Raw genomic sequence first — 15996 nt, 5'->3', positions numbered from 1 at the left:
AAGCTTCCCACAATAAGTTGGTTGAATTTTGGCCAATTCCTCCTGACAGAGCTGGTGTAACTGAGTCAGGTTTGTAGGCCTCCTTGCTCACACACGCTTTTTCAGTTCTGCCCACACATTTTCTATAGGATTGATGTCAGGGCTTCGTGATGTCGATTTAGAAGACCCATTTGGAAGACCAAGCTTTAACTTCCTGACTCATGTCTTGAGATGTTGCTTCAAAATATCCACATAATTGTCCCACCTCATGATGCCATCTTTTTTGTGAAGTACACCAGCCCCTCCTGCAGCAAAGCACCCCCACAACATGATGCTGCCACTCCTGTTCTTCACGGTTGGGATGGTGTTCTTCGGCTTGCAAGCGTCCCCCTTTTTCCTCCAAACATAACAATGGTCATTATGGCCAAACAGTTCTATTTTTGTTTCATCAGACCAGAGGACATTTCTCCAAAAAGTACAATCTTTGTCCCCATGTACAGTTGCAAACCGTAGTCTGGCTTTTTTATGGCGGTTTTGGAGCTGTGGCTTCTTCCTTGCTGAGCGGCTTTTCAGGTTATGTAAATATTGGACTCGATTTACTGTGGATATAGATACTTTTGTACCCGTTTCCTCCAGCATCTTCACAATGTCCTTTGCTGTTGTTCTGGGATTGATTTGCACTTTTCGTACCAAAGTACGTTCATCTCTAGGAGACAGAAGGCGTCTCCTTCCTGAGCGGTATGACGGCTGCGTGGTCCCATTAGGGTGTTTATACTTGCGTTCTATTGTTTGTACAGATGAACGTGGTACCTTCAGGCGTTTGGAAATTGCTCCCAAGGATGAACCAGACTTCTGTAGGTCTACAATTTTTTTCTGAAGTCTTGTCTGATTTCTTTTGGTTATCACATGATGTCAAGCAAAGAGGCACTGAGTTTGAAGGTAGGCCTTGAAATACATCCACAGGTACACCTCCAATTGACTCAAATTATGACAAATAGCCTACCAGAAGCTTCTCAAGCCATGACATCATTTTCTTGAATTCTCCAAGCTGTTTAAAGCCAGTCAACTTGGTGTATGTAAACTTTTGACCCGCTGGAATTGTGATACAGTGAATTATAAGTGAAATAATCTGTCTGTAAACAATTGTTGGAAAAATGACTTGTGTCATGTACAAAGTTGTCACGACTTTCACCGAAGTCGTTCCCTCTCCTTGTTCGGGCGGCGTTTGGCGGTCGACGTCACCGGCTTTCTAGCTACCACCGATCCGTTTCATTTTTCCTTTTGTTTTGTCTGTTTACACACCTGGTTCCCATTGCATAATTATGTTCCTTATTTACCCCCCTGGTTTCCCTTTCTGTTTTGTGCGTGATTGGTCGGTTTTCTAAGTCCTGCCGTCTCCTTCCTTCCTTCCGCCCGGTCTCCCTACGGCCCTACAGACTGCGGAGGCCCTATTCACCCACGTATTCCGGCACTACGGGGTGCCTGAGGATATAGTTTCTGATCGGGGTCCCCAATTCACGTCTAAGGTCTGGAGGGCGTATGGAGCGCCTGGGGTTCTCGGTCAGCCTTACCTCAGGTTTTCACCCCAAGAGCAAAGGGCAGGTGGAAAGAGTCAACCAGGAGGTGGGTAGGTTTCTGCGGTCCTATTGCCAGGACTGGCCGGGGGAGTGGGCGGTGTTTCTCCCCTGGGCAGAGATGGCTCAAAACTATGTTTATAGTTAAACAATAATTATGTTCCTTATTTACCCTCTGGTTTCCCTTTCTGTTTTGTGCGTGATTGTCTTTCGTGTGTTGGAGTTCGATGTCCTGTTTTGTCCTTGTTTTTATACGGGATTTTTGTTACGCTCTTGTATTGAGTAAATACAGTGTTTTTTACTCTTACCTGTGTCCTGCGCCTGACTCCTTCGCTATCTTCTAGATAGACTCTGACAAAAGTAGAATTGCCAAAACTATAGTTTGTTTACAGGAAACTTGTGGAGTGGATGAAAAACGAGTTTTAATGACTCCAACCTAAGTGTCCTCCTCTCCTCCATCACACCGTCTCTGTCTGAACGACTCTTTATCTCTTTCTGGGCTAGCTGCTAGCTGCCTCTATACTGTATGTGTCCCGTATGGCACCCTTTCCCCTTTATAGTCCCAAAAGTTGCGCACTACATAGGGAATAAGGTTCCATTTGGGACGCAACCCTATTCATCTCTCATCACTACAACACTGTTCTGGCAGTTCCATGCTTTACAAGCTCTGAGGTAGTGGGATATACTGTAGCTAGGGAGAACATTCACTTTGCCCAATAATAGTAATTTGTCCTATAAAGGTCAATAATAAATCAAGAAAATGATATATTCGGATGATGATGATGATGATAATAATCATAATGATGATGATGCTGATTTATATTTCTACCATTATTGTAACAGTCTAATGTGAGCAGACGTTGTTGGAATAGTTGGGTATGGTTTACTCATGACTCTTTGATGTGATAATTGCCACTGCAGACGTTGTGGTTTCACCCTCCTTCTCAGTGGAAAATACTCCTCATCCTCCCTCCTCCCTAGTGCCGTTGGAGCATTTACTAACACACTCGCCTCTTTTCGAACGTGTCTGACTCGCTCTGGTCTGTTACACACACGCTTGTTCATACTGTCATATCACTCCTAATACACATGTATATCAATAGGTTATTATTACAGCACTTGGCAGTGTAGGTCATTTTCCAAGTCCAAACCCTGGTCTGGTTTTTCCCTGCAACGCGCCCCTGTGGGCCCTGGTCAAAAGTAGTGCACTATGTAGGGAATATGGTGCCATTAGGGATGCATCCCAGGACTGGTTGGTATTGCTGAGTGTTGGGGACTAGTTGTGGTGGTGGTTTCCCCCCCAAGTCTAGCAGGCTGGCCATTGATGCTGAGTGTTGTAGGTGGTTTTGTACCAACTGCCTGGAGGATTTGTGCTGAGGGCTGTTGGTGGTTTTGTACTGCGGTCTGTGTCAGATGAGGGTTTTCAATCCTCCCTCAGTTCATTTGGCTGGGCTGGCGGTAACTTCCCAGTCTACAGACTGAGGAGGCAAGATAAAGATGGCGCCGGAGGGGATGGCTGCCGTTTTATGGGCTCTTTACCAACTGTGGTATTATTCTTTTTTGTATTGTTTGTAATATATTTTGTACATAATGTTGCTGCTACCGTCTCTTATGACCGAAAAGAGCTTCTGGACATCAGAACAGCGATTCCTCACCTTGAATTGGACTAAGAATGTTTCTTTAATGAGTCGGACGAGAGGTATTTACTCCAGACACCCGAACAGGCCCTCATCTTCGTCATTAGCAGCAGAAAGAGATTGAGGTTTTGCAAAAGGAGATGGGGGTGCCTTGTGAGGATCCGGCGACGGTGGCTAATCTGCCTGTGCCAACGGTACTATTGGCTAACGTACAATCGCTGGATAACAAAGTGGACGAACTACAAGCACGTATATCCTCCCAACGGGATATTAAAACATAATATCTGATGTTACACCGAGTCGTGGCTGAACGACGACATGAATAACATACAGCTGACGGGTTATACACTGTATCGGCAGGAACGGCAGAACAGCAGCCTCTGGTAATAAAGAGGTGGCTGTTGCACGATATCTAAGGAAGTCTCGAGGTTTTGCTCGCCTGAGGTAGAGTAATAAGCTGAAGACCACACTATCTACCTAGAGAGTTTTCATCTATATTCTTCGTAGCTGTCTACTTACCAGCACAAACCGATGCTGGCACTAAGACCACACTCAATGAGCTGTATATGGCCATAAGCAAATAGGAAAACGCTCATCCAGAGGCGGTGCTCCTAGTGGCCGGGGACTTTAATGCAGGGAAACTTAAATCTGGTTTTCCTAATTTCTACCAGCATGTTAAATGTGCAACCAGAGTGGGAAAAAAGACCACCTTTACTCCACACACAGAAACACGTACAAAGCTCTCCCTCACCCTCCATTTGGCAAATCTGACCATAATTCTATCCTCCTGATTCCTGCTTACAAGCTAAAATTAAAGCAGAAAGCACAAGTTACTCGGTCAATAAAAAAGTGGTCAGATGAAGCAGATGCTAAGCTATAGGACTCATTTTGCTAGCACAGACTGGAAAATGTTCCGGGATTCCTCCGATGGCATTTAGGAGTGCACCACATCAGTCACTGGCTTCATCAATAAGTGCATTGATGACGACGTCCCCACAGTGACCGTACATGCAGTCGTGGCCAAAAGTTTTGAGAATGACACAAATATTAATTTCCACAAAGTTTGCTGCTTCAGTGTCTTTAGAAAATTTTGTCAAATGTTACTATGGAATACTGAAGTATAATTACAAGCATTTCATAGGTGTCAAAGGCTTTTATTGACAATTACATGAAGTTGATGCAAAGAGTCAATATTTGCAGTGTTGACCCTTCTTTTTCAAGACCTCTGCAATCCGCCCTGGCATGCTGTCAATTAACTTCTGGGCCATATCCTGACTGATGGCAGCCTATTCTTGCATAACCAATGCTTGGAATTTGTCAGAATTTGTGGGGTTTTGTTTGTCCACCCACCTCTTGAGGATTGACCACAAGTTCTCAATGGGATTAAGGTCTGGGGAGTTTCCTGGCCATGGACCCAAAATATCAATGTTTTGTTCCCCGAGCCACTTATCACTTTTGCCTTTTGGAAAGGTGCTCCATCATGGTGGAAAAAGGCATTGTTCGTCACCAAACTGTTCCTGGATGGCTGGGAGAAGTTGCTCTCGGAGGATGTGTTGGTACCATTCTTTATTCATGGCTGTGTTCTTAAGCAAAACTGTGAGTGAGCACACTCCCTTGGCTGAGAAGCAACCCCACACATGAATGGTCTCAGGATGCTTTACTGTTGGCATGACACAGGACTGATGGTAGCCCTCACCTTGTCTTTTCCAGACCAGCTTTTTCCCGGATGCCCCAAACAATCGGAAAGGGGATTCATCAGAGAAAATTACTTTACCCCAGTCCTCAGCAGTCCAATCCCTGTACCTTTTGCAGATTATCAGTCTGTCCCTGATGTTTTTCCTGGAGAGAAGTGGCTTCTTTGCTGCCCTTCTTGACACCAGGCCATCCTCCAAAAGTCTTCGCCTCACTGTGCGAACAGATGCACTCACACTTACCTGCTGCCATTCCTGAGCAAGCTCTGCACTGGTGGTGCCCCGATCCCGCAGCTGATCAACTTTAGGAGACGGTCCTGGTGCTTCCTGGACTTTATTGGGCGCCCTGAAGCCTTCTTCACAACATTTGAACCGCCCTCCTTGAAGTTCTTGATGATCTGATAAATGGTTGATTTAGGTGCAATCTTACTGGCAGCAATATCCTCGGCTGTGAAGCCCTTTTTGTGCAAAGCAATGATGACGGCACGTGTTTCCTTGCAGGTAACCATGGTTGACAGAGGAAGAACAATGAATCCAAGCACCACCATCCTTTTGAAGCCTCCAGTCTGTTATTCAAACTCAATCAGCATGACAGAGTGATCTTCAGCCTTTTCCTCGTCAACACTCACACCTGTGTTAATGAGAGAATCACTGACATGATGCCAGCTGGTTCTTCTGTGGCAGGGCTGAAATGCAGTGGAAATGTTTTTGGGGGATTCAGTTAATTTGCATGGCCGGTGGTAAGGGGAGGTAACAACACAACACATCCGCCACGCTGATTCTCAACACAGGGGCCCCTCAGGGGTGCGTGCTCAGTTTCCTCCTGTACTCCCTGTTCACTCATGACTGTACGGCCAGGCATGACTCCAACACCATCATTAAGTTTGCCGATGACGCAACAGTGGTAGGCCTGATCACCGACAACGACGAGACAGCCTATAGGGAGGAAGTCAGAGACCTGATCGTGTGGTGCAAGGACAACAACCTCTCCCTCAATGTGATCAAGACAAAGGAGTTGTGGACTACAGGAAAAGGAGGACCGAGCACGCTCCCATTCTCATCGACGGGGCTGTAGTGGAGCAGGTTGAGAGCTTCAAGTTCCTTGGCGTACACATCACCAACAAACTAACATGGTGCAAGCCCACCAAGACCGTCGTGAAGAGGGCACGACAAAACCTATTCCCCCTCAGGAGACAGAAAAGATTTGTCATGGGTCCTCAGATCCTCAAAAAGTTCTACAGCTGCAGCATCGAGAGCATCCTGACGGTTGCATTACTGCCTGGTATGGCAACTGATCGGCCTCCGACCGCAAGGCACTACAGAGGGTAGTGTGTCCGGCCCAGTACATCACTGGGGCCAAGTTTCCTGCCTTCCAGGACCTCTATACCAGGCGGTGTCAGAGGAAGGTTGAAATTGTCAAAGACTCCAGCCACCCCAGTCATAGACTGTTCTCTCTGCTACCGCACAGCAAGCTGTACCGGAGCGCCATGTCTAGGTCCAATTGGCTTCTAAACAGCTTCTACCCCCAAGCCATAAGACTCCTGAACATCTAACCAAATAGCTACCCAGACTATTTGCACCCCCCCCCCCCCCCCCCTTTACATTGCTGCTACTCTCTGTTATTATCAGTTTAATAACTTTAACAACATGTACATAATTAACTAAATTACCTCGACTAACCGTTGCCCCGCACATTGACTCTGTACCGGTACACCCTGTATATAGCCTCGCTATTTTTATTTTACTGCTGTTCTTTAATTATTTGTTACTTTTATTTATTTATTATTTTTTAGTATTTTTCTTAAAATTCCATTGTTGGTTAAGGGCTTGTAAGTAAGCATTTCACTGTAAGGTTGTATTCAGCGCATGTGACAAATTACATTTCATTTGATTTGAAAAGAACCTGTTTGACCCTTTGCACTTCTCAGCATTCTGATCTCAATCACATACACACAGCATCTCAGAAACACACACACACACACACACACACACACACACACACACACACACACACACACACACACACACACACACACACACACACACACACACACACACACACACACACACACACACACACACACACACACACACACACACACAGCGTCTCAGAAACACACACACACACACACAGCAGTGACACAAACAGTTAACACAAATACAAAATCGAAAGACACAAGCGCGCAAACACACCATTATCTACAGTGTCGCCAGAATAAATGCTTCTGTCCACCCGATAATGATTTCTCTCAACTCATTACATACTCTTCTCAGCCGTGGAGCAATAAGTGAATGGCTGTTCACAGGGTTGGTTGACTCTGGAGACTACTTTGGTGTGTATAGAGTTAGGAGGTGAATCAACCTTTAACTTCCTTGCACCCTATGTTCGGAATTATCTCCAAAAGACGTTTCGATTGGATGCTTAGGTGTCCCTAGGGCAATTCAGACAGCTGTCTGAGGATTTTTATAACAAAGAATATTATTTTTAAAATGTAACTGTGTTTTGTATCTTAATGTGTGTTTTAATGTGTAAATTTATGTTTATCTATACCTGACTATTGATATGTTCGTTTTTGTATTGTGCGGGGCTCATTTGCAAAAGAGACTTTAGTCTCAGTATGACTTACTAAAGTTTAATAATAATAATATGCTATGTATAATTCCAATGCTTTCACCTCTGCTAGCATCAATTCCATCTCCCTCAATCACATCAACACTAGTAGCTCGGGAAGAGGTTGTTCACTTACCACCAGTTGCCACGGTGAGATCACGCAGGAAATGTCCATAGAAGGGAAAATCGAAGGAAAGATTTACTCTCTGCATGAAGAAAAAAACACAGATGACGCAGGTCAGAAAGAGCGCTCCGAAAAGACAGAAAAATACTCAAATAGGATTAAACTTCAGTCAGAGAAAGAAGGTGTAGACAAAGAGGCACTCAGGAGAGACAAATCCTAAATTCTACCATTTTCAGTCCTTGTGGTAGTTGACTTTAAATTTGACCACATGCCAAGTTGTGAATTGTTTTTAAGCAAATGTAAAACTCCCAGGATAAAATACACCATTGTGGTTATGAAAAGAAAGCATTTATGAGTTTCATAGACCTTCATGAAGTTTGATGAAACATGTTTCCCCAATGGAAAATCTTTTTTTCCCCAAGAGCAGATTCAGCCTAGAGCTCGAACATAAAAGCAGATGTATTTGTCAGTCATTTTTAATAACATTTTCTGTTCAAAACCAGATTAGTACTAAAATGTGTTGATAACAACCAGTAAAAAGCCTGAATGAGCTGACTACAGTTTATTCCTAGTAAGGTATAACATTTATAGATTTCTGAATTCATATGCTATTTGGATTTTACAGTCTACCACACTGTTTGGGACTATTACTGTGTTAGAGTAACTGAATCGATTATAGTGACAAGGGGAATGTTTACGGCACTGCTTCGAGGCAGCAGGACTCTACAATCACTTGAGTCACTACAGTATTCTATCATGGATTACGTCCCAAATGGCACCCTATTCCCTAGTGCACTTCTTTGGATCACTGCCCACTCTGGTCAAAAGTAGGGCACTGTGTAGGGAATAGGATGTCATTTGGGACGTATACACGTTGTTTCTATAGCATATCTGGTGTATGATAGAGAATAGAGAGCATAACTCCATGGTAAACACAGCTACATGATCCAGGATTCAACCAGGGGGAGTCTGGCTGCGGCCCACCACAGTCAATTACTATGACTAAACACGGTCGTTCAACAGCCGAGCTTCTCTGCTTTATTTAGATGAACCTGACCTCTGTGGTTTTTTTGTTTTTTTTTACGAGCCTATTGGCTGATTATGCTATGTGGGTATTCCAACACGCTGGGACTGGCACAACATAGTGGCAGAAATCAACACTACAAATACTGAGACACATTTCTGCCACCCCTTTCCCCCTCATGGTGACCTCTGTGGGTGTCTCCCAAATGGCACCGTATTTCCTATATAGTGCACTACGTCTGACCTATGGGACCTGGACAAAAGTAGTGCCCTGCACAGTGAAGGTCCTTTTTGGTCTGAATGGGGTTTGGTACAGCCGGCTGGGCTGGCTGGCACTGATATCCCCAGGCCAAATGGCCCGTGCCTGATGTGATGTAGCGCTCAGTTTAGCCTGTTTCTCTCCCTCTCCTCTTCTCTCCTGCCTCAATGACCATTCACTTTCAAATGACTGTTGGGAGGAAAGAGGGGAGCATTTATGTCCAGCATCAACATATTGATTCTCTGGACACAGCCAAAGTCTGAGCGTACTGTATGTCCCAAATAACCCTATTCCCAATGTAGTGCACTACTTTTAACCGGGGCCAATAGTTCAAAGGTAGTGCACTATGTAGGGAAGAGGCCATTTGGGACACATCCCTGAGAAAACTTCCCAATCCCACTTCCGCTCTTCTTTCACTGTGGAACAAGAGGAAAAGCTGCCCTCTTCAGTTAAAAGGGAAACTGTGCCCCAGTTTGTACAGTTCAATCCATCATCTAGTGATTGAAGGTGGTTGGGGAGAAGACACAATGTGAGACTCCATTTTGTGTCTTTATTTGTTGTGGTCGGGCCACTGTTCCATTGTTTTCCCTGGTTACACTTTTCTAAGTGACTTCATCCACCCTTCTCCCTCTTGTCATGCCACCCTTTTCTCTGTCTCCTGACCGTACAAGGCCCTGTGATGCAAAGCCCAAAGCATCTGGGAGACCTCAGCAGTGTGCGCCTCACACGGTGCACCTGTCCGTGCAGAGGTAGTGTGCTCCGGAGTGAAGCTTTTCTAGGTACAGATCTAGGATCTCCGCCCAATCCTAACCTTAACCATTAGTGGGGGAATGCAAAACTGACCCAAGATCAGCGTATAGGGGCAATTCCACCCTACTGCTGCAGGCGTTCATCTCCCCCTGTAAAGTCTGACCAATGCCCCAAAACATGTCCAATTGATGCCAGTCTATATGATATCATACAACTTCAAGGTGTCCACACTTTTAATCAGAATCTGAGAGGAAGGTTGTCTTACCGCAGCTTGCCTGTGAGTGTTGGACAGGATGCCATGGATCTTCACCTTCTCCTTGTCCATCTGGTCAACGTTTACCCACAAGTCCTTGCTCATGGGGTCCGTGGGGCCGTAGGTCTTTGATGTGTAGTAGTTGTGATCGGTGTCCTCCTGTTGGACACAAAACAAACGCACTGATTGGTTCCACTTTATTTGGAGTGTCCCTTGACAGACGGTCTATAGAAGTTCTATTAGAACCAAACCAAAGCATCCATTCAATTAGTTACCATTTGTCGATAGCAAGATAGTAAGAGACGAGAGTCGTTGCTCGTAGTGTGGGATTTAAGAATGAAAGAGTGCTAAAACGTGGTTGGGTAGGGAGTGATAGTAGTGAATGAGAGTGGACGTAACCCTGTGCTCAGGGTGACTTATTCAAATAGAGCCTCTGCTCCTCCATGTACATTAACTCAGCTTAATGATGCGACATGCTGTAGCAAGACAGGAACAACTCTTTCTTACTCTCTTTCTCTCTCTCCTCTCCTCTTTTCTCTCCTTCTCTCTCTCCCTTTGCTGCTCAGACCCTAACAGACTAAATCAAATCTCTGCTCCGCACACATTCTGTCCGAGGAAATTTCCAAACCCAGACAAATTATTTCCGAACTTGAATTGAACATAGACTTCCACTCAACAATCTCTGGATGTAGTGTTATTGTGTGGTGCATCGAACATTCATATAGACTAGCACTAACAACCATGGAATAGTATTATTATGCAGCATTCATTTATAGGAAGTTATTCCTACATCTCATTAGGAGAAATCAGCTTTATTTCATTTTTTAAAAACGTTTACCCCTTTTCCTACCCAATTGCAGTCTTGTCCCATCGAAGCAACTCCCCTACAGACTCGGGAAAGGCGAAGGTCGAGGAGTCCGCTTGCGCCACTCGGGAGGCCCAGAGTTCAGCTTTTCAATGAACATGATTTTTGTTGACCGGTACTGTCTACGGAACAATAAGGTTGTGTAGGCTTGCATGGCTTTTAAATATTATCTGCATAAAACATGGAAGACTAGTCTGAAATGGTAACAGTTACAGTTAAATGTGTGACTACCATTTACAGTAGTTGAGTTAAAACTGTAGAACTGAATTGGTACCCTTGATACCTTGGAACAATGATATTGTATAGGCGTGTGTGTGTGTGTGTGTGTTTGTGTGTGTGTGTGTGTGTGTGTGTGGTCGTAATGGCAGCTAATCAATTTAGGAAAGCCAGAAAGCATGACTTCCTGCACTCCTAAAAGCCTGGCCCATAGGTTAATGGAGTGCAAAAGGCCCGTTCACCTTTTTTAACGGACACATTCACGAAAGCTTTTACTAGCGACGTGGACGCTGCACGACTCCTTTTACTGTTTCCTGTATGGAGTAAGCCGAACGCCCTGCACTGGACCCATATCTCTGCCTGCGTCCCAAATGGCACGCTATTATGTATATAGTGGACTCCTTTTGACCAGGGCCCATATAGGGGATAGGGTGTCATTTGGGACAAACCCTCTAACAGCTGGTAGAACGTTTCTTTAATGGGACATCTTCTCTGGGCCTCTCGTAAACCCCAAATACAAAAAATATTCCCTGTCATCCCCTGGCCAAAAGTAGTGTAATATAAATGGAATAGGGTGCCATTTGGGACGTAACAAGATGCTTTCGGCGATAGACAGGTGAAATGTTGTTTACAAAGACACCGTAACCAGTCTCTCCAAATGACAAGTCAGCAGTCATCATGCCAAACAAAGACAACATCTTAGAAAATATGCTGAATCTCTACATTGTACTTTGTTATTGTGGGTTGAAAAACGATAATATTCAGCAGCTTTGGAAGTTGCCCAATGGTGTTGCTGGGAGAGAGAGAGAGAGGAGGTTTTTCAACTGAGCTCTATCAGACTGATAGAAGTAGGACATGCTGCGCTTTGTGCTTCCACTGATAATATCAACATTGTGGTGTGTGTGTGTGTGTGTGTGTGTGTGTGTGTGTGAGGTGGGCTAATCAAAGAGCTGTGAGAAACACTACATCAATTAAACCAACACAAATAACTCTCAACTCTTTCATTGAAAATAAACACGTCATATTATTTTCCTTGGAGAAGAGTAATCTGAAAGATGTGTGGGCCTCAATACAACCCATGCTGTAATACTAGAGTGTGGAATAGAGTGAGAGTGCTCTGGCTTTACGTAGCCCTGGTGGGATGAATACATATTAAAACCTCTTAATTCAAGCTGGGCATCACAGATGGGATATTGCTTTTGATGAATTGGTCGACCTTAAACACACGTCACCAAAGATGTTGAATCGCATTTGCGAGCGACCCGTGCAGACAAAGCTTGTTAGGAAAACCAGCACCCTCTAGCAGCCAGTCAGGCTTACTCAGCAGATTTGTTTTGGGGGTTCGGAAACAAGGACGCTTGTAAAACAAAAGAAAACGAGTACTGCTAGACACAAACAGAGCCTTGTTACGGTTCCTACTAATCAGCACAAGATGTGTTGGCTATTTCAGGCCATCTTTGGAGAGGAGGAGAGGACGGAAGGAGGGAGGAACTCTTGGAGGTGAGAGGGGGCCAGCTGGCTGTTCTCGCCCAGTTTCCCCTCCCCTTCCCTGGGGTGGAGGGATCAGAGGGTTGGGAAGGCTGCCATCCTCCAGCTGGGCGTCAGGGGGAGGCAAAGAGGGACGCTGGATGCCAAGGTCAGAGAGCAGAGACACGAGGGGGTACATAGACGGGGTGGATGGGAATAGGTTCAAAAGGTCATAGGAAAGATGGCGGAGCATTTGACCTATTCATTTTAACCAGAATATGTGCTGTTTGTTATATTGCGTATGCCCGCAGGCTGAGAAATATATACAGTATATATCCTGACAGATTGAAGAGGAGCGGAAGGAAGGAAGGGTGGGTGGGTTGGAAGGACTGGTTGAGTTGAGGTGACTGGAAGATGGATGGATGATGAGAGAGAGGAAAGAGAGATTGAAACCCAACCAGTCAAACCTGAATACATTCCCTACTCTGTCCATCACAGCCCAGAAACATGAAGAAGAAAATATATATAGCCAATGTCGGTGTGCCACTGACATCGAATCCAGTTTTGCGGTTGTATGAATTCAGAATTTCTGAGGCACACAAATAAACCCACATACAATATGCTGTATGAGTTGCATTCAGTGAACCAAACAATCTCTAATTCACTTTCCAATTTAATGTTTGAGCCATTTACTCAAGTTCAATAATATTGCATTACGGCGAAGCCTGAATATCTCTATACCAATGTCTTACATTTCAGAATGTCTCTGTCATCTCTAAGAGATTCTGACAAAGAGATGTATTGCCATGCTGGGAGATTGCTCCAAGCATTTCAGCAAAGTATAAGAAGCTGAGACTTTAGAGAAATATTTCTCAGCCAGACATTTACCTGTGGGTATAGTCACTTAGCTCAGACCAGGGACAGTGTTTTCATGGTGCAAGATAGTTCAAATCTGTGCAAAATACACATTAAAAAAACTCATTAGAAGCTAAATTATTTTTTAAGTGCCATTTTTTTAAATTTTAAAATAAAAAATGTACATCTGGGTTTTGTGCCTACCACAGCAGAGACATCTTTAGTTAAAGTGATACATGATCTTAGAGCCAGCTCTCTGTCCTTGTACTCTTGGATTTAAGTGCTGCATTCGACACTGTGTGTTGTTTTAGATTCTGAACTCAATTTCGAATCACATATTAGGAATGTGACCAAAATAGTTTCTTACCACCTGAGGAACATTGCCATCGTTGTTTCTCTCTCAGGCTGATACAGAGAGACTCATTCATGCTGTTATTACCAGCAGGCTTGACTGTCAGGCTCTCCTGTCTGGTCTACCGAAGAAAGCCATTGTTTTCGAATACATTTGAAGATTATTCTATAGGTTTTTAAATCAATCCACGATTGTGCACCCCAACGCATGTCAGACATGCTTTAAGTGCCTTTGGAAAATAGTTAGACCCCTTGACTTTTTCCACATTTTGTTATTAAGATACAACCTTATTTTAAAATGTATTAAATCGTTTTTTCCCTCTCATCAATCTACACACAATACCCCATAATGGCAAAGCAAAAACAGTTTTTTAGACATTTTTGCTAATTTATTAAAAATATAAAACTGAAATAAAAAATGTACATAAGTATTCAGACCCTTCACTCAGTATTTTGTTGAAGCACCTTTGGCAGTGATTACAGAATCGAGTTTTCTTGGGTATTACGCTAGAAGCTTGGCACACCTGTATTTGGGGAGTTTCTCCCATTCTTCTCTGCAGATCCTCTCAAGCTCTGTCAGGCTGGATGGGGAGAGTTGCTGCACAGGTATTTTCAGGTATTTCCAGAGATGTTTGATCGGGTTCAAGTCTGGGCTCAGACTGGGCTACTCAAGGACATTCAGAGACTTGTCCCGAAGTTTAAACCACTTAGACGTGGGCTGCAACTCCCTGTCTTTCCTGAGCTAATGTTAATCTCTGTTGGCAATCCAATTCCCTCTGGTCAAAGGGGACAGTTCCGTCAGTCTGACACGCTCTTCTGACCTCACTCGGGGTGTGACTACTTAATGTGCAAAGGATATGATTGGAAGTTCTCTTATGCCTCCTAAAATCACAGTCCTATCTTAACAAAAATACTTTCATCATTTTTCATATCATATGCACAACGTATTGGATGGAAACTTGACAGATAAAGGGGATATACTTTCCAAGTTACAGTATTTTGTAAATACAAGTTTTTATGACAAACTGAAAACCATATGGCATTAGTTTTCTGTAGCTCCCTGCTGACCATTCCGCATATTCTTATGTTAGAATTATTGTTCCAGTATCCACTTTTGACCATGTTATAGTTTCGGCGGTAAAAGCCTGTTAACAAAGACATTCCTCTGGTGGATTTAACTGGAGGGGGAGAAAGAGCCCCCCTTTCTCCTGTAATTTACAACAGGGTGTGAACTGTCAAAACCGGTCCAGTTCCCTCCTCGCCTCTTCTGTGGGTGAGAGAAGGTCTGGTTATTGTCAACCATTGCCAAGCTCATCTGACCCATTGTGATCCTCACAGGACAGTCATGACAATAGACAGGTGTGTGAAATCCAAATCATGTCCAATCAATTGATTTTACCACAGGTGGGCTCCCATCAAATCGTAGAAACATCTCAAGGAGGATCAATGGAAACAGGATGCACCTGAGCTCAATTTCGAGTCTCATAGCAAAGGGCCTAAATGCTTATGTAAATAAGGTTTTTCCATTTTTTCTGTTTTTAATTTGCAAACTTTTCTAAAAACCTGTTTTCGCTTTGTCATTATAGGGTATTGTGCTTAGATTGCTGACTACTTTAAAAAATAATAATAATTACAATACGGCTGTAACGTGACAAAATGTAGAAAAAGTCAAGGGGTCTGAATACTTTCCGAAGGCACTGTGTGTACCCAGTAGGTCCCTCAGGTCCTCTCGCACTGACCTTTTAACTACTTCAAAGCCTAGGACCAAAAGGCATGGAGGGGCAGCCTGGAATAGCCTGCCAGAGAACCTGAGGGGGGCCGAAACTGTGGACATATTTAAATGAGATCTTAAAACACACCCTTTCAGCTTTGCTTTTCCTTAGGGTGTTTTTTTAGTCGTTCAGTTTTTTTATCCTCTTTTGTTTGTTGTGTAGTAAATATTTCAGTTAACATTTTTTTTAAATAACAAAAATCATGTTAAGCACATTGCGTTGCATTCCATGTCTTAATGTACTGTAGAAATAAAGCTTGATTTGATTCTAAATCTGACAGTGTGATTACATTTGTAATTTCTCTTCAGCAATGTGCATTATAGAAAGGTCACTACTAATGCTTTTCTCCATTTACTAAACTCAAGGTAAAAAAAATCACATCATTGTTTCAAAACGTGTCCAAATAAATCACACTGTCAGATTGTAATGAGTTTCACAGTATTCTTGCACTGATTTGAACTATTTTGCACCGTGATACAGCCCTGAGAAAGAATAACCCTTCTGCTTTAATTGGGAAAAGAACGAGGCAATTAAGATGAAAGAAATAGTTTTCATGTTTTTATCATGAC

The 15996-nt window shown here is 43.7% G+C and overlaps 1 protein-coding gene across 2 annotated transcripts in view; it reads right to left on the bottom strand.

The window, feature by feature from the left end:
- The window catches only part of LOC129822772 (plexin domain-containing protein 2-like), a 178813-nt gene that overhangs the window by 94308 nt on the left and 68509 nt on the right, over positions 1-15996 (bottom strand). For both annotated transcript variants that reach the window (XM_055881169.1, XM_055881170.1), the window contains exons 3-4: positions 9914-10060; positions 7629-7698 (exon numbers count right to left, since the gene is read on the bottom strand). In XM_055881169.1, coding sequence (XP_055737144.1) covers positions 7629-7698; positions 9914-10060 — 217 coding nt within the window. The remainder of the gene's footprint in view (positions 1-7628; positions 7699-9913; positions 10061-15996) is intronic.

This window comes from Salvelinus fontinalis, chromosome 25 (genome assembly GCF_029448725.1).
Source record: "Salvelinus fontinalis isolate EN_2023a chromosome 25, ASM2944872v1, whole genome shotgun sequence".
Classification (NCBI taxonomy): Eukaryota; Metazoa; Chordata; class Actinopteri; order Salmoniformes; family Salmonidae; genus Salvelinus; species Salvelinus fontinalis.
The sequence above is the reverse complement of the archived record's forward strand: the minus strand, read 5'-3'. Positions and strand labels throughout refer to the sequence as shown.